At 47.3% G+C, this 17,944-nt stretch overlaps 1 protein-coding gene across 2 annotated transcripts in view; it reads left to right on the top strand.

The window, feature by feature from the left end:
- CHD6 (chromodomain helicase DNA binding protein 6) overlaps positions 1 to 16,828 on the top strand; it is a 101,735-nt gene extending 84,907 nt beyond the window's left edge. Inside the window, exons 31-37 of one of the 2 annotated variants that reach the window (XM_062589606.1) lie at positions 1,398 to 2,963; positions 3,571 to 3,719; positions 5,015 to 5,212; positions 5,799 to 6,245; positions 7,166 to 7,357; positions 8,559 to 8,678; positions 12,185 to 16,828. In XM_062589606.1, the coding sequence (XP_062445590.1) occupies positions 1,398 to 2,963; positions 3,571 to 3,719; positions 5,015 to 5,212; positions 5,799 to 6,245; positions 7,166 to 7,357; positions 8,559 to 8,678; positions 12,185 to 13,075 (3,563 nt within the window). In that variant the 3' untranslated portion in view covers positions 13,076 to 16,828. Of the gene's footprint in view, positions 1 to 1,397; positions 2,964 to 3,570; positions 3,720 to 5,014; positions 5,213 to 5,798; positions 6,246 to 7,165; positions 7,358 to 8,558; positions 8,679 to 10,130; positions 10,265 to 12,184 lie in introns of those variants that run through there. The other variant, XM_062589607.1, reaches the window with a different exon arrangement.
- The last annotated feature ends 1,116 nt before the right edge of the window (positions 16,829 to 17,944 follow it).

The raw sequence follows: 17,944 nt of genomic DNA, 5'->3' as shown, positions 1-17,944 counted from the left end.
GGTGGTACAAGAGAGTAAGGGAGTGGTTTTAGAGACCTAAGAAGGCTCTGAGGTGCCAGGGAGGTACACAAAACAGTGTGCTCCATGCTGTGGTTGACCACCAAAACCCTGTGTTACCACTTCACAGTAAGCAAACTGCAACTAGAGACCTGCACCGAGGCCGCGGGCTTGCAGAAGCCGCCTGCATCCATCTGTCCTGTCACCAATGCGTATTGTCTCCCTGGTGCAATGGGAAAGTAGGGTTGCCCTGTGGAGTCCAGTCCTTGCTCTCACAGATCTCATGTAGTTCTTCTCATTAAATCACAACCAATTTTATCCAAAACAACAAATTTAGATGCGAGAGAGGAGGAGGAGAGAAACAAGAGTTCACATCTCCTCCATGCTGGAGCAGGTGTCTGCGCAGTCCATATTGCTGCTTCCTTTCTGAGCACCTCTTTGCCCATGCTAGAGAGAGTCCATGGGGTGCCTATGCTGTGGCCCAGCTAACTGAGAAGTTCTGGGCAGGGAAAAGGGAGTCTGAGCCCACCACAGGAGCCTTGGGGAAGCCTGACCAACACAACAGGCATCCATTTTCTAGGAGTGCCCTGTAGACCCCAGTGCACTCGCCCCATGCAGGTGATGGCAGATGAAAAGCTGCTTGGGAGCTATTTAAACACAAAACAATTTGCTTTTAGCAACAGCAGAAAGGACCTCATTTTAAGTGTGCCAGAAGGCCTGGTCTCAGGCATAGTTCCTTAGAGACACATGTCAATGCCTTAGATGTGGATTAGCTGTTCCTCATCAAAGAGCTGCGTGAGTTGAGGGACTCCCATTCATGAGAACCTACTGGAGAGCTGCCAGAGGCTCATGTCCCACGGAGCTGATAGCTGGCAAGTCGTGCAGCTCTGGCACTTCTGGCGCTAACAGAGCGGAGCTCAGGCAGGACTCTGAAACCCTCTGCAGCCAACTGCTGCTCTTGGTCCATCTGATAAAGTCAAGCGAGTTTCCTCCACTTAGCCCATTTTTGGCAAAGGAATGGAAGGAAAACGGTGACAGTGGGAAGCTAAGCCTACAAGCACTTCCCCTACCTCGCAAGCAGGCTGAGTGAGAGTTAAAATTCACCTACTTTGTCACTACCTCTAAATAACTCTGACTGGTCCTGCCATGCGGAGATCCAGGTCAAACACAGGCCTTCCTATTTGTTACTCTGTCCCATATCAGTGACCAGCCTGCATTGTCACCTTTCGGCAGCCAGGATGGATCTCTCAGGCTGACAGCTGCATCTCCGCAGATTTCTCTCATGCCTGTGGGTCTCCTCCAGTGCTGATGACCCCGCAGTCACACTGCGTAGCAGCTAAGCCATCACCCTGTGTTCTACTTCCTGCATAATGGGGTTTTGGCTTTTCTCTTTGTTGTAGGTCCCCCAGATCCTGACATCTATGTGGAGCCCATCACCGAGGAACGTGCTGCCAGAACCCTGTACCGTATTGAGCTTCTACGGAAGGTGCGCGAGCAGGTGCTCAAGTGTCCACAACTCCACGAGCGACTCAAGCTGTGCCGGCCAAGCCTCTACCTCCCAGTGTGGTGGGAGTGTGGCAAACATGATCGGGACTTGCTAATCGGCACTGCCAAGCATGGCCTGAATCGCACGGACTACTACATCATGAATGACCCACAGCTGTCTTTTTTAGATGCATACAGGAACTATGCGCAGCATAAAAGAACAGGGATCCCAGGCCCGGAAACCCTGTGCTGCCTTTACCAGACTAACGCCAAACTCTACAGTTCCCCTCTGTATAGCCAGGTGGACCAGACTTGCGAATCCCTAGAGAACGAGGCTGAGAGTCAGATCAAGCTAGAAAACATAGACAACACCATGTCCCAAGCCGGGGGCAGTCCACCAGATGCAAGCTGTGAAACATTTATGTCTAAAGTCCGGGACATCATTTCCAATAACTATGATGAGAACTCTCTGCCAGACTCGTTGATGTGTATGATGTATGACGAAAAGGCCTGTAACAGCGAGCAAAGCTCCCTTGCCCGAGACAGCCCAAGTTGCACAGATGTTGGAAACAGTGTTGCTAAACTCCCTGAGAGCAAGCTAGAGGGGGATGAGGATCCATCCAGCTGTGATGCAGAGAACATGAGAGAAACTTCTTTCCTAGAGAGTTTGCAGGTGGGCTGTGAGCGAATGGATGGTCAGAACGAAGTAGCCGAGCCTTTGCCTTCTACCCTAGGAAGTGACCCCTCAAGGAGTGTCCCAGCAGAGCTCTGCGAAGCCTTGCAGCAGAAGGGAAACCTCACCAGCCATGGGGCAGTGCTACCTGAACACAGTGCCATGGAAGGAGTCATCAGCGTGGGGCTGTACAGTCCCAGTCTTCATAACTATGAAATAAAGGTTCCCCCTGAACAGAGGTTCATTAATTTGCTGCAGAAGAAAGGCGTGGAAGCAAAATCAGGACTGAGTCAGAGCCACAGTGAGGAAGATGATGAGGAGGAAGATGATGACGATAACTCTGAGACAGCAGCGGATGGTGTGGAGGACTTGAGTGGTCCAAGGACCAAGGCCAGTTGTGACCCTGAAGTTAATGAACTTAGGAGCGAGGAGCAGAGCTCTGGCCTCCCCACACCTGAGGACACTTGCCCAGAAGACATGAATGGCGAGAGAGAGTCCCTGGGGCCAGGGACACTCGAGGGGCTGAGGGAGCCTGCTCCGGGGGACAGAAAGGACCATGGCCTGGAGGAGGAGAGCACTCTGCAGCCCTCACCAGGCCAGCCTCAGAGCCAAGCCTTCAGCCTGCCTGCACCTCCACTGGGGCCCCCAGAAGCAGAGCCCCCCTGTGCTGGGGAGGAGGCCTGGGGCCAAGGGGCTGAGAGTCAGGCAGGCTGCAAAGAGGCCCTGTACCCTGAGCCCCAGGGCTTGAAGCAAGAGAAGTGTGACAACAGAAATGAGGAGGAAAAAGCCAGCAGCGGCCAGAGTCAAGGTACAGTCCTGAAAGCTCCCTGCTGTTGACAGTCACCTCTGGCTGGGACAGGAGGGATCTGCTGCCTCCAGCGTAGAGCCAAAGCCTTGGGGCTGCCCATGCCCCACTCACTGTAGCCCACATTGCCAGCGAGCAGCCTTGCCTCCCTGCTGCTGGAATTGGGGCCCTTCTGACTCATGTGGCTTTAGTGATGGAGGAGCAAAGGGTTGGTGGCTGCTTTTTTCCAGCAGGGCCTGCCAGGACACCACCTTGAGCCCCCACAGCCTTTCTGCCCTGAGTAGTGCCATGAGATGCAGGATGCTCTTCCCTTCCTGGCATGAGGCACTAATTAGTGAGCAGTTTGCACTGGTAAGGCTTGTGCCTTCTTCCTTGCCTGCCTCTAGCTGCGTCACTGGTAAGGGGATGGAGGCCACTGCAGTACAACCACCCTGAACTGGCCCCAGCCTTAGTTCGGGGACATGCTGAGCTGCCCCTTCCTGAGCAGCTCTGATGGGACCCTTGTGCGACCTACTGAATATCAGGGTGGGAAGATGTGGGAGCTGCTCCCACTCTAAGAGGGTGAGGGAGGCAAGGAGATGACAGTCTCTATTCTCTGTTGCTTTCTTAGATGGTACAGAGAAATACCTGGAGGAAGAGAGCAAGAGTTCTACATCTGTCCTGCCTGGGGAGATGGAAGACCTTCAGGATGCCCGAGCACCCACCATAGCCCAGCTGCTGCAGGAGAAGACACTTTACTCCTTCTCTGAGTGGCCTAAGGTAGCTTAAAAATGAAGACTGTTTATAGTGCAAGTGCTCACCTGTCAGGCACCCACAGCCCTGCTTCCTCATCCTCTGCACATGGCTCCCCGTGGATGCTCTAGCTAGAGTGCTAGGGTGCCCTCCCCAGGTGTCAGTGCCCTGGACAAAAATGCCTGAGAGCATTTCCTTGCTGAACCCAACAAGGGTTGGGTTTATCTTTAATTCCAAGAGAATACACATGAATTGAAGTCACTTGAGTCCTAGCCTGGCTGAACCCAACAAGGGTTGGGTTTATCTTTAATTCCAAGAGAATACACATGAATTGAAGTCACTTGAGTCCTAGCCTGGCTTTGCCGTGGTCCCTCAGATTAGCCTTTGTCTCTCATTTGTCCTTGGCCTTGCAAGGTAAAAAGGCCATATTTGTGCTAGGGTTAGGACTTCTTCCTTCCTTCCCAGCAGTTCTGGATGACCAGAAAGCCCTTTTCTCCCTGAGTGATCCTCCCCTGTTACCTGCTCCCAGCTCCTCCTCTGCCACCCAGAAATCACAGATCCTGGGCTGTCTTTATAGAGGGGTGAAACCTGACTGTTTTTCCACTGCTGGCCTTTTCCTGTTCATGTGCAGGCAGGGATTTGGTGTCACAGTCCCGTGGAACTGCGTGGTTGGTGGAATATTTGGCTGAGAGGGTTTTTTGGGTCCTGGGGTACCCAGCAGCGGTGTGTTGCTGAAGCTCTGCAGATGCCTAAGAGCCACTGCACTTCAGGACTGTGCAGTAACCAGCCAAGTAGAGGCAGTCTGCTGCCAGGGTTGATTTGTGTTTGTGCTCCAAACACATTCAGACTTGCACACATCACATTCCTTCTGTGTCTATATTGGAGCATGGTGGCTGGGGAAATCACGCAGAGCAATTTGGAACGTGCCTTGGCAACCAGGCCTGGCCTTTCCTGCATTGATTTCCCTGAACTTGCCGTGTCCTATGTCACATGACATGGCTTTAGAGAAAAAGCAGCAAGTCTGTTTGGCAGAAATCTTTGGCTATAGATGGCCTAGTGCAGGACCCACAGGTGTGACATGAGCAGAAGGCATGCTCAGGAATGAATTGCCTTCTACACATGGTGAAGTTCACTGTTAGGATACTATGCACAAGTTTTGCTATGCAACTAGTACTACCTGAGATCCTGAGTCCCTCTGGTGAGTGCCCCACTGTGCACATGAGATCTGGATATCTCCGCATCACTGCTGTAGCTGCTCTGAGCCTTGCTGCTGGTGGTGTCTGCCTGCAGCAGGCTGCTGGACTGTCCATTTCTGTTTGCAGGACCGTGTGATCATCAACCGCATTGACAATATCTGCCATGCCATCCTGAAGGGCAAGTGGCCTTCTTCTAGCCAGCAGTTTGAGACACAAAGCCTGATGACCACCTCAGCAGTTGCCAGCAATGCTGGCAGTAGGAACAGCTTTGCTGAATCAGAAGCCCCAGATCCCAGCTTCAGCAACGGAGTGTTAATCTCACAGGTACAAAAGGAAAGGGAGGCCCTCAGACCACTGAGCACTTCTGGTGGACTCCCCATGCTCTCTGTCCCCCAACAGCCCTGCTCCCCTCTTGGGAGTGAGGCCATTGCTTGCTGCAGGTCCTGTGGCTGGAGAGATGCTTCTGGAATTAGTGCTGGAGCACCTGGCATGATCAAAGAATGAGAGGAGGACGTGGGGACACTCCTAGTATCCCAAACAGAGGGGTGCTGAGAGACACTGCCTGGTGAGCAGCTCTCTCATCTTCTGTCACTGTTGGGCACTGCACAGATCCAGAAGCTTCTGGCCTGAGACCACTGGTCCTTTGGCAGCCAACAGAGCACCTTGGGCTGTGGCACTATTGAGAGACAAAAGTTTGTATGAGAGTGCCACTTACACCCATTCCCATGCATAATAAGGTGTAATGTACCATGGGAAAAGGCATCCTTCCTTCAGGGCTCCTGCAGAGAAATGGAGGAGCCTGACTGTTAGCCACACAAGCCCACTGCATCTATATGTTGCTTTCAAAAACCGTGGTCCCTTGGCAGTGCACAAGCAGCTGTAACTCTCTCTGTGGCTTTGATACACACAGGAAGGTTTCCTGGCCCCGGCCTTTGTGAAGGATGAACGGAAGCACAGGAGGCCATATGAATTCGAGCTGGAGAGAGATGCCAAACAGAGGAGCTTGGAGCACTTAGCAGCAACCCATACTCATCCACCCATTGTGCTGAATGGCTGGCGCGACTCAGCTGTGGACCTGTCCAGAACCTCTGATGGGTCCCCAGGAAATTCCTCCCCTTTCCCCTTGAACACAAACATGCCCAAACTGGGGACTGTGAACACCCTCCAGGGCTCCCTGGGCATGGACTTGTCTGGCATCCTTCAGGCAGGGTTAATCCATCCTGTCACTGGGCAGATTGTCAATGGCAGCCTCCGAAGAGATGATGCTGCCATGAGGAGAAGACGAGGCAGAAGAAAAAATGTAGAAGGGATGGACCTCATCTTCTTGAAGGAGAGGCCGCTTCCAAGTAGGCTGCAGGTAGGTCGAGGCTCCCCACCTTTCACGTGGTCCCAGTGGAGTCAGCACAGTTTGTCTCATGGTCCAGCTCTCCCTGCTAGCATTTTAGCTCTGCTGCCCATCACAGTGCTGGGCAGATAGGGCTGCTTCCAGGATGGCTTGGCTTATGCTGAAGCAGGCAGGAGCAGATACTACTTAAGGGAGGAAGAAATGTTGTTCCTCTGGCTTACAGCAAACTCTCTGGAGTGCTGGAGTCCTGCTAAGCGTTATCAAAAGCAGATATCCCAGCTGGGAGATATCTGAGGTCATAAAGCGTGAGGAAAGAGCTTTGACTGCACTTGAGCTTTAGCCAAAAGCTTGCTGCATCCTCTCTCCTTCTGCTGTGAGATCCAAGAAAGGAAGAGTTACTGGGAGCAAGACCAGTCCCTCTAGACCATTTTTAGGAGTGATCTGGGGGATGTAGTAGCTCCTACCTCCCAGGGCAGGGTCAGGCGAGTCCTGCAGAGCCACTTGGGATGACTGTGCACAGCATAGTGTTTTCCGGCTAGCCAGGGAGGAGTTGCTGGCTGGGGACTGCCCTCTGTAAAGTGGCACGAGCCCTTTCTCAAGGAAGATGGGAAAGGAGGTTTCTCTCTCCTGAGATCAGGGCTTTCCTCTCTGGGCAAATTGTTCACCCTGGCAATTAGAGTATTTTCCAGATGCGATGCAGAAGCATCTCACAGATCTCTCTGCCCACCCTGCTAGCAGTGTTAGGGGGCTGAATGGAAGCGTAATGCATTGACCGGTGGTGATATGAGGAACAGTCACTAGGAATATGTGGATTAAGAAGGCAACCTGCATGATGCAGGCCAAAGGACCTGCTCTGGAGCTCTGTTTGTTTGTGCGCGAATGCTTCACTGCATGCTGTTGCTGAGCTCTCCCTGTTTCTCCCTCCACATCAGGATGTTCAGGAGGACCAGGCACAGCCTCCCCAGAACAGTCCCCTCCCAGATGGGCCGGTTGCTGCTACCTCAACTCCACAGCCAGTCCCAGCTGCGGTCAGCCAAGCAGAGAAGGCTGTCCCGAATAAGAGTCTCCTAGACTGGCTCCGTCAGCAATCCGACTACACACTTGACGTTCCTGGCTTTGGCACAGTAAGGGTGGCCTTCAGCAGAGTGTGTGTGTGTGTGTTTGAGTGTCTGCCTTGTGTGTTGTCCCTTGCAGTATTTTTTTTCAGGTTACTCTTGAGTTCAGGCTTTCCATGAAGTGGAACACGCCATGTCTTTCGTTGTATTGTTGCTTGCAGCATTCATCAGGGCTGTCACACTTTGGTGAGGGGAGCGCAGTTTGCCATACAGCGGTGAAAGACACTTGCTGTGTGCTCCTCCCCAAAAGAGATGTCAAGCGCCTGTAGGTCTGTTCTCTAGCTGCAGCCCTGGAGATCCAGCTGCCCAGATATGCACAGTCAGTCCAGTGTGTTCCTGAAGGGCCAGAGTTGAGGGGAAGCAGGAAGAAGTGAGCTGAGATGCTCAAAGCCTGTGCATGTTGCTTTCTGTTGTATCAGATGAGGTTCTCCATAGCAGGATAGAAGCTCTGCAAGCCCGTAGCAAGCTTAGCCCTGCTCAGCCAGGCTATCTACCCAGAGAGCAGAGCTGGCCTACCCTAAAACAACAGGTCTCTTAGAGAGATTCCTTCTCCTAGAGATGCATTCCTTACCTTAAAAACAGAACTGAAGCTACTGTACTGTAGGCTGCTCTGGCTCCAGTCTCATGGTCCTGGGCTGTGTCAGAAAGCAGAGAGTGACAGTGAGCGGAGTGCAGAGTCTGTCCAGTTCTTCCTGCAGTCTCATAAACAACCAAACCTCTTGGGTTTCCCGGGTTGATTTGCTCCTGAGCTTTCAATTTATCTAACCTGTTTGGTCATTTGGTATGCAGAGCACAGTGGGAAAAGCTGAAGTAAAAGCAAAACAAAGTATGGATGAGCTGGAGAGAAACAGTTGTGATAGACTGGTGGCACACGCAAACCTCTTCTCTCTTTTGTAATCATAGTTAGCACCCCCATTTACAGATGCATGTGTATGAATTTGGAGAAGATTAGAGTGTTAGGGCTGGAAGGGCATTAGCTAGAGACGGGGCATTCGGTCTAAGTGTGAAGCCACGTTTATACCTGTGGAAATCAATTGTGCTCATTTGGAAACTGGCTCTGGGATAGAGGCCAACTTGTGCTGATCTGACTGATCCTTCCCAGGTCTGCAGGGGAGCTGTCTGTCTCTTGGGACATCATCTGTGCCATTCTCCTGCAGAGTTTCTAGCCAAGCCATCCTGTCTCATTAAAATTGTCTTGTTTGCACTCCAGAATTTTTCAGACAAGCCCAAGCAGAGGAGGCAGCGCTGCAAGGACCCCACCAAATTGGACATTAGCTCACTCACAGGAGAGGAGCGGGTGCCTGTGGTACATAAGGGTACCGGACGGAGGGTAAGCAAAGGCATATTCTCTGTTCTGTCCTTGGTGTGTTGAAACATTTAACAGATCCTGAGCTGGCCTAGGGGGAAGATTTTGATCAGAGAAGCATATGGATGTTCCAGATTTTGTCTGGAATGTGCATTGATCTACGCTATTCTGTGAAATGCTTGTGCTAGAGACAGAGACCTACCAGTATAGTGAAGTAGGGAAAGACCGAGTGTTCACAGTTGCTGATGTACGCAGGTCTCACAGCAGCAAAGCAACTCAGCCTTTGGCTTTAAAGCCACCATCAGCACAGCCCCAGCTGTTGTTTCCTGTTCTAGATTTGATTGTTCCCTTTGAGTTCACTGCAATATTCCACAGATTGTAATATTGGGTTGTGTTGCAAAAGTCTTTGTTTTGTTCCTCCTTACAAGGTACAGGAGCGGTATACTGATAACCCTTCAGGGCGCAGTACGAGCACGAGGAAATGAATGGGTTTAAAATGCTTTTTCTTGCTTACTGAAATACGCTTACTAAACAGCCAGAAACATTAGTCATGAACATAGATGTACCTCTCTGCAGTGTATCCTCCAGTGCATTGGTATTAACCATGAGCAGGGATATTTAGGGAAACTTTCCACCCAAATTCCATTCTAAAATATACCTAGGACTGCACAAGGCTAGAAGGTGATGTTCGAAGTAATCACCTCTAAAAACAAAGCTAAACAGTTAAATAGAAAGAGACTGGTTCAGCCACATCTGTCTTTCCCTATGCTACATGTAAAGCTTATGGAGACCTGTGTGAATTTGTCATCCAGTTCTGTGGAGATGGGACAGGCTGCAGAGACTCCCTTTGCTCCCTGAACTATACAGCAGTTGTATAGTGTCCTACAAAGCTGTAGAGCAAAGGAAGTATCTCTGCCCCAGAAAACTTGCAGCCCAAAATGACAAGCAAGGGGAAGTGCTGTCACCCTGTTCACAGCATGGGAGGAGTGGCTGGTCCACAGCCACTAGCAGAGAAACTTTGGACTCAGCTCACAATCTTAAGGCAGTGTCTCGGCCTCAGGACTTCCCTTCCTCTCTGATTAAGCAGAAGCAGGACGGGCTTTCTGTCTCTGTGGCCGCCACTTGAAATCTGTGCACAAGAGTTGGCTTGCTTAAGCGCATAGCAACTATCCCCTTCTGCAGGGTGGCAGCTGCTCCCAAACTGTGTGTATGCCTAGATGTGTAATCATATTTCTTGTGTTATTTTGCATAACTCTTTCTGCAATAGAGGTCATCCTTCTGCTGTGTTTTATAGTTAGGGGGAGCCATGGCACCAGCATTGAAGGAATTGCCAAGGTGGCTTGATGCAAACTTGGAGTATGCTGTTGCAGCTGACTGGGCTGACATTGTTAAGCTTTCAGTAAGTTAGAGCTTTTGGAGAAATCTGTATCATGTCATCTTTTCTTTCTCCTCCCCATCACCACAACCTTTCTCCAGTGAGCATTCTTGAGCTGGAAGGCAGGACTCCGGTTGTACCCGTGGGAGGGAGTACCAGCAGCTCTGACCACACTTGGTGTGGTCGAGCGGCAGACAGGAAGGTCTGGAGCACACTGCAAGTCAGCAGAGCGGACAGGGGAAGGAGAGAAGGTGTTCGGTGGCCTGTGAACAGCAGTTCAGGGTGAATATCCAGAAAGCCTTTCTAGCAATAAGACCTGGAAGTCTTGGGCTATTTAGAAATAGATGGGGCAACAGAAATGTACTAAAAGCAGTAATCCAGCTTAGGCCCTGGATGGAAGCTAGGGCAAGGAGTGGATAAATGTATTACCATGGGCCAAATTTTCAAAAGTACCCTCAGCCAAGCCTCCTGCCAACTCTGTGGGTGCCACGCTGGGCCTGCCAACAGCCCTGTAGGTCACAAGGCCCAAAGACTGAAACACAGCTAGGACAAGGGGCAGAAGATGGCAAGGCTTACTTCAGACTTGCCCCTCTGTTTGGTTTCCCTGTTTGTTATGCGAGTCCCTGTGTTAGTGAGTGGAAGAGAAGATTGCTTTTCCCTCCGGCACGCTGGGACTGCCATTTCCAGGCCTGACCTTTTGGCGCCTCTCTCCTGCTCCTTGTTTTTTTTTTTTGTTTGTTTTTTGTTTTTTTTTTTGTGGCTGTGGTACTTTGTTGAACAAGGGCTGGAGGAGGAAACAATTGCTTAGAAAGTTTGTTCTGCACTCACATTGGCTCCTAATCAGTGCTGAGGAATCGGCATGGCCTGTCCCTCTCTGTTGGGAAAACCGAGCTCTACATGCAGGCTCGTCTAGGCAGCCGGCCCCCCGTGCAAGCCGGCTGGCACTCGTTAGCCTTGTTGTCAGTGAGCAGTCTCAACGGATGCCCACGCTTTGCTCGTTGCCGTCCCCGCCTGCCTGGCCACTGGTACCTTCACCCACTCACCCTTAGTGGTCCAGCAGCTGCATGTCTGGTAGCATCTGCGCCCTCGAGCCCCATCAATACTTTGCTTTTTGCAAATGCCCATCGGTCATTCTGGCACGTGCTGTGGAAAGGTGTCTCACTGCTGAGGGGGCTTGGGAAGCGTGAGCACGGGCTAGTTTGTGCCTGCAGAGCCGAGGCATATTCACAGCCGCGTGTGGTTTTTCACATGTACCCGTGGAAACAGAGTAGACAATTCTGGCTCTTTGGGCAGTAGCTGTGCTGTGCAAACTGGCAGAATCTTTTGATTCGACTCTCCGCACTTCAAGCGTCAACATAGAATAATTATTGTATCCAAGGCTATTATTTGAACTAGCTGTTAGTCAAATCTGCTACTTGAAACTGCTCAAAGAGTGACTGTCTTTGACCCTCAAGGAAGGCGTAAAAGGAAGTTTTAAATGTTTGTGCTGAGAACGCTGGAAAATGGAGTTTTGAACAGCGCTGTGGATCTTCGCACCATGTTTTATGTAACGAGATAGTCTCACCAAGTTGTGTTCGTTTGGTTTTAGTCCCATATCTGAGTGTTCAGAAGTATCTTACTGGCAACTCAGTGGCGCTCTGACTGTGACTTCCACAAAACAGTATGCATGCTGTTGCATGTCATTTCATGCAGCTTTGCTGTTGTGCAGAGCATTGAAAATTTGGCCCTTAGCATTTAAAAAGACACGATTTTTCACTGTTGCTGAAGCCAAAATCGATGCTAGGAGGGGAAGGAATTTGGAGTCTCTGGCAGAGTGTTCTGAAAGATGTCAGTCTTCAGCAACAGCGGATGCTGAGGGTTCAGAAAAAAGCTGAAAGGCTGCTGTCTGCACTGGGTAAAAAAGTGCTTCCACATTTCTTCCGTATGCACTTTGACGCTGCAGCATCATGCTGGGGCACAATGGGTGTTTTGCATTTGGCAGCATCCTGTGGGGGAACGTTCTGTATACCTCACAAATTCCATACGCAGAATCATGTCGGCAAGTATTTCTGTGCTGACACCATCTGGGATGCAGATGTAAGAACAGAAAAGACAGATTTTATCTGATGCAGTAATAACTGTTAGGCATTTTCTCTTGTGTGTGTTTCATTTTCAGGGATACTTACCAGAAAGTAAATTCAATCGGATCCTAACTGAGCCTGTGCTCCGAGATGCAGGGCCTCGTCGGAGGGGGAGAAGGCCCAGAAGTGAACTCATTAAAGCCCCTGGTGTCGTAGCAGATTCTTCTTCTGGAATGGGACCATTATTCATGAATGGACTGATTGCTGGAATGGATCTAGTAGGACTTCAGAACATGAGAAACATGCAAGGTATCCCTCTGACGGGGCTGGTTGGGTTTCCTGCTGGATTTGCAGCAGTGCCCGCTGGTGAGGATGTGAAAAGCACCCTGAGTATGTTGCCTATGATGCTGCCAGGCATGGCTACCGTACCACAGATGTTTGGTGTTGGAGGACTTCTCAACCCCCCAATGACAACTACTTGTACTGCAACCGCTCCAACTTCATTAACAAGCACAACTAAAAGTGGTACATCAAATACAGAAAAAGCTACTGAGGATAAACAGAGTAGCCAGGATGTGAAAAAAGAAACTCTCTCTGAAGATAAGCCTGGTCCTAGTTCATTTTCTAATCAGACAGAATCTGCAATAACTACCAGTAGTCCTGTAGCTTTTAACCCGTTTCTTATCCCTGGAATGTCACCTGGACTGATATATCCATCAATGTTTCTTTCCCCTGGCATTGGCATGGCATTGCCTGGCATACAGCAAACCAGACATTCAGAGGCAGCAAACCTAGAAAGCCAGAAGCGTAAGAGAAAGAAAGCTAAAGGGGAATCAGCAAATCCAGAAGCAGAAACTGTCTTGCTGTCTGAAAAGGAAGCTGCAAACAGTCAAAACTGTACAGAGCAAATACCACCTTTGTCAACAGAGAAAGAGCAGGATGTACCAGCAGAGGAGGAGTTAAAGGAAGTTAATCATACCAATTAGAACTTTTGTTTCATTGAAAAGATTGTGGCTTGTAAGGTTCTTATCCCATAACTATTTGTTACTTACCCTCCCGCCCCCACTTCACCTTCATAAACCTGTGTTTCCATGAGTAATATTATCTACCTAATTCCCTGTAAGAAAACTATGGTGACATATTATATGTTAATAGTTGCAGGGTCTTGCCACTTTATTAGATAAACAGTGTTGTCTAGCTAGTATGGGAGGCACAGAATTCACATTCTGTTATCCGGTTGTTCATCCCAGCCAACAATAGCAAATCCAGTACTTGGTCACCCCCAAAACTGCTCACTTGCGTGAGAAGAAAAAGAAGCAAAAACAGAGCAAAAGAAAAGTCTTTACCTCTTGATCTCAATGCAGACAAGGGTATTTCTTTCTACAGTGACACTGAATGAAAAAGCCTGTATTTGGGGGTAAAAAGCACAGCTATAGTAAGTGCTAATGTGTATTTTTGATTTAAAGTATTTCCCTATTTTATCATGGTTACTAGAATAGTAGTATAGACAGAAGTATATAATTAATGATTGAAATGCATATATTCATTTCTTTGAAACAAAAAGGCATAACTGGTAGTGATATAATTTCTTTACCACCCCCACCTCAAACTTTTGGAGACAAACTATGGTGAGTGAAAATATTACGTAGACATTATTTTGTATTTTTTAAAACCAAAGTTTGGTTTTATGTTAAGTGGAGTTTTAGTTGCCCTTTCCTTGATAGTTACAAGAACTTTTCAGTTTGAGCTGAAAATGTTTTGCACATCTTGCATGACTTTTATTGGGATTACTGTACCTATAGCTACCAGTTTCTTCATCATTCTGCTAGTATTCAGTTCTCATCTATGGCGTTAGTTCTCATCTATGGCATTAGAAGTGCTGTAAAGTTACTTTTTCCAGCCATGAACAGGCCACACTGATTTTAATGCTCTTATATGAACACTGAGGCTTTTTGAGTTTTTATACTTTACAGTCCTTACCCCGGAAGCAACGTCCTTTCAGAAGACAAGGAAAAAGCTGTAGGCCAGCTTTACTATTTTGAGAGTCCTTTAAGAAGGACCGTTGAGATTTTCAAAGCTTGAGTTTATTCTTCTTTTCTAGCATTAGACTGTGAAGAGATCACCTTTGCTTCTTCTCTCCATTCCTCCGTGGTCTATTTGCTGTTGAGCAGTATTTCCAAGTCCCCCTATTGGCGAATCACTCCGATGTCTGCATTTCAAATGGACAGGTCTTCAGTGCAAACAGTCCCCCTGAAACTCTGTGTGTTTAAGCACCTCCACAGGCAACTCTCGTATTTCTTCTTCCCCATCGCTCCCTGTTGAATTTTTCTTTCCCTTGGGCTTGTTCTCATTTGCAGCTCATGGTTTGAGACTTGAAACAAAACACATGGCGGTGCAGCAGTGAACTGGCAGGCTGTCGAGGGAGTTGGAAGTGTGCTAGCAATCAGTTTCACATTTGGTTGTCACAATTTACTGTATTTTTTACTTATTTTCTGTTACAGTTTTGCTAATTTATCAGATGGTCCAAATGTTTTGACATAACTATTTCAGTTTGCATTATTTATTTATGATGCTTTTTGTCATTGTCTTTTATACATTTGGGATTATAAATTATGTACATGTTAAAATTAGCATCTCAAAGAAGTCTGTTACCCATGATATCTAAAAAGCATTTGAAGTTATATTTTCATGGAATTTATTCCCAGTTTTCTGGATTGGACTTTTTTTTTAAAGTATGTAACCGATCATAATGCACCTCCCCCGGTAATTAAATGTGTTCTATTTAATAACATCTTTGTAGCATAGATACTGTATCACTGTCGACAGATTTCTTAGAAATGCTGCTATCTCTATTTAACTAACATTTTGTTCAGTTTTGCCTCCAGTGGAAGCAGAAAGGGTTTTTTCAGCTGTTAAATCCAAAATCAATATAATTTATTTATGTAAAAAAAAATCACGATTGATATATTTTTGAACCTTTTAAGTACTAACTTTCTTTTTATTCAGTAGAATAACATGTACTTGCCCTAAATCCTTAAAATACAAATGCTATAAAACTTCATATATCTTCAAAGCCTTACTGTGAATGGATATAGAAATCTCTTCAGAGTCCATTTCTTGTATGGGATGGTTTTTCCAGGGTTACACTCATAAGGAACAGGGTTTAAAGTAAAATTTATTTAATTAGCCAGCATGCTCTATACCTTGTTCTTACTTATCAGACATGTATGTTAAGTCTCTGGGTGTTTAGGCTTCTCTTTGACTGCTATTTTGTGACCCTTTTGCGATCTGATATACTCTGTGGATTATTTAGACTGTAAGGCATAAGTGGCTTCTTATTATTTTCCATCATATCCAAAACCAATGCCAAATTTTCACCCGTTTTCATGGATTCTCACACAAACCTACATTCTTCACCAAATGTGCTAACAAAATAAACTGTCTGTGCTCTTGAACATGGATAAAAAGAAAAGGATTTAAAAGTCAGATTTTTATTTTTTTAATTTAGTGACTAGATGATGCTTATCTTTCAAACTTGGCAGAGCCTTGCTACAGATGTATATAATTTTTTTCAGCAAATATATGTGAATGTTTAATTCACCTGACTCAGTGATAAACGTTACTTGCCTTTTTCTCAGCATGAATACTATCAAAAGCTGTCGAATACAGCGTACTTTTCCTTCTTTAGGATTGCTCATCATGCACCAAGAGCTGTGTTTTACTTACTTGGGGGGGGGTGATTACTCACAGCTGATTCACTAGCTTTTCCTGCATCTGCAGGAGGGTACCAGGCTAAGACAAAGCAAAACCAGCTGTATCCACCAGCTCCTGCTGCCTTTCCTGTGACGTTATGTAGGTTAACTTGCCGTGCTGCTTGAATTAACTAGTGCACTGGAGCAGCCCAAGCTCCGTGGTCAGTTTAAACGTGTGAGCGCGCGCAGGGGCTGTCTGCAGTCCTCTTCACCCGGACAGCTGGGAGATGCCTAAAGACTAGTTATGAAATCTCCCAGTACTAATCATTCTCCTTTGCGCTTCCTCAGCACCTTTCAGCAGAAGGGGAGCAGGGTGTTTGGTTTCTCTTACTGGGACATTGTCTCCATTTAAGCCTTGTTGAATGCTAATAGGTGCCAAATAAATGCTTGTAATATATCTCAGTTTAAGGATCTCATGCTTTAGAAAAGGACGTATTAATTCAGATTTTTTGATGAATAAATAGATGCACATAAAAAGCTAAATTATTTGTTTATGGTCCAAGAAAACTTAGAAAGCATGGGGCAAAACAGGTATTTTCTGTTTGCTCCCTCTGCCCTTGCATAAACACCTTTTCCTTACACTGTGTTGATGTGTTTATTGCTGGGGGGATAGGAAAGCACTGGGCATAAATAGCACCAAAATGTTAAAGCATCAAGTGTTGCTTGAACAGGGGCAGAGGAGTAAAAATGATTGTGGGAATTCTGAATTTCCTATTGCCACGTCGCCCATTAAGTTATGGCTTTGCATGCTGTAACCTTCCATTATCTTCATCTTTTATGCAGAATACTTGTTTGAAGCATCTATAGAAACAAGGTAGCCCCTTGATGTCTGAAGAATCACATGTGCTGGAATTTTTACTCTCCATGGCTCCCCCTTCCACTGTAAAGTCAGTAGCAGCTATAATGTGCTCTGTCTCATCAGATTAGGCTGTTATTTACCTTCTGGTAAGATATTAATATATGCAGTTCTGAAAGACTGGGCATTGACATGCACGGCTCTCTCTTTGGATTCGTTTTGCAAGATACAGGTTTTGCTTTCTGAAATGGTGCAGATTCCAGAGCATGAGGGGAGTAAAATGTCCTGCAGATACTCATCTCTGCTCTTCTATCCCTAGATGACTTTTTATCTGACAGGACAAAGAATAGATAAATATCATCTCACATTTATGAAGCATCTTTCATGCTGTTTACAGCCCGAAGAAGTTTGTTGGAGGTTTCCCTCAGCACTGAGCTCTAACTGGGTAAATGTTACCTACCCTGAGGACAGGCACTGTAGCTCTAATATCTTAAAAAAGATACACACAAAATTTTTGAGTCCTACTCAGACTGCAGTGAACGGAGTACAGTTCCTGGAATCAGTTTTGGTTTGTGTCAGAATAAAACTTGAATTTTTCAGTGCATGTTTGTTTTCCAACTCATCAGGAACTACTTCTGTAGATCTGGTCAACTCCAATGCTATGCAACATGGGCTGAATCAAGAAAGATCCCAGTAATAATCAGCTTATGTTTATTGTTTACAACTTTAAAGCACTATTTTGTGCTTTACAAAACAAGTAAAACTAAGGAAATTGCTGCTTGCTTTGCAAGCAGCGTGCTTGCATGTCAGCGTGCAACAGAGACACAACCACCTTCTGGTAAGGACAGAAATGAGCACGGGCAGGGAATCCAAGACCACTGGTGCTGCAAGGAAAGGATTGCTGCTCTCATCCTCGTGACCTGGATGGCAGCAGACAGAGCAGCAGCTCTGAGAAATGCATAGCAACTCTGGAAAATTAGTGGTAAGAGAAACCCACTCCATTACCTCATTCCCTTCCTCTGCTGTCCACACGATGCCCATGACAGACTGTGTAGCTGGCCCAGGAGCCAGTGGGGCATTATCGTCAGCATCCCGCTGTGTGAATTTGGGGAGTTTGCAATTTCACTGCATGCCCAAAGGTAGCTCAAGACCCATCAGTTTGGTGCTAAGCAGCCATTAATAACTGGAGAATACAGCTCAAAAGGCTTAAGACAACTCAAGAACTCCAGTAAAAAAAACAGTTCAATTTCCCTGTCTCAACAGAGTTTGTAATCTAATTTGGTCTGGATAAGCACGATATGTTAATG

This window comes from Rhea pennata, chromosome 16 (genome assembly GCF_028389875.1).
Source record: "Rhea pennata isolate bPtePen1 chromosome 16, bPtePen1.pri, whole genome shotgun sequence".
NCBI lineage: Eukaryota > Metazoa > Chordata > Aves > Rheiformes > Rheidae > Rhea > Rhea pennata.
This window is presented reverse-complemented; position numbering and strand designations above follow the sequence as displayed.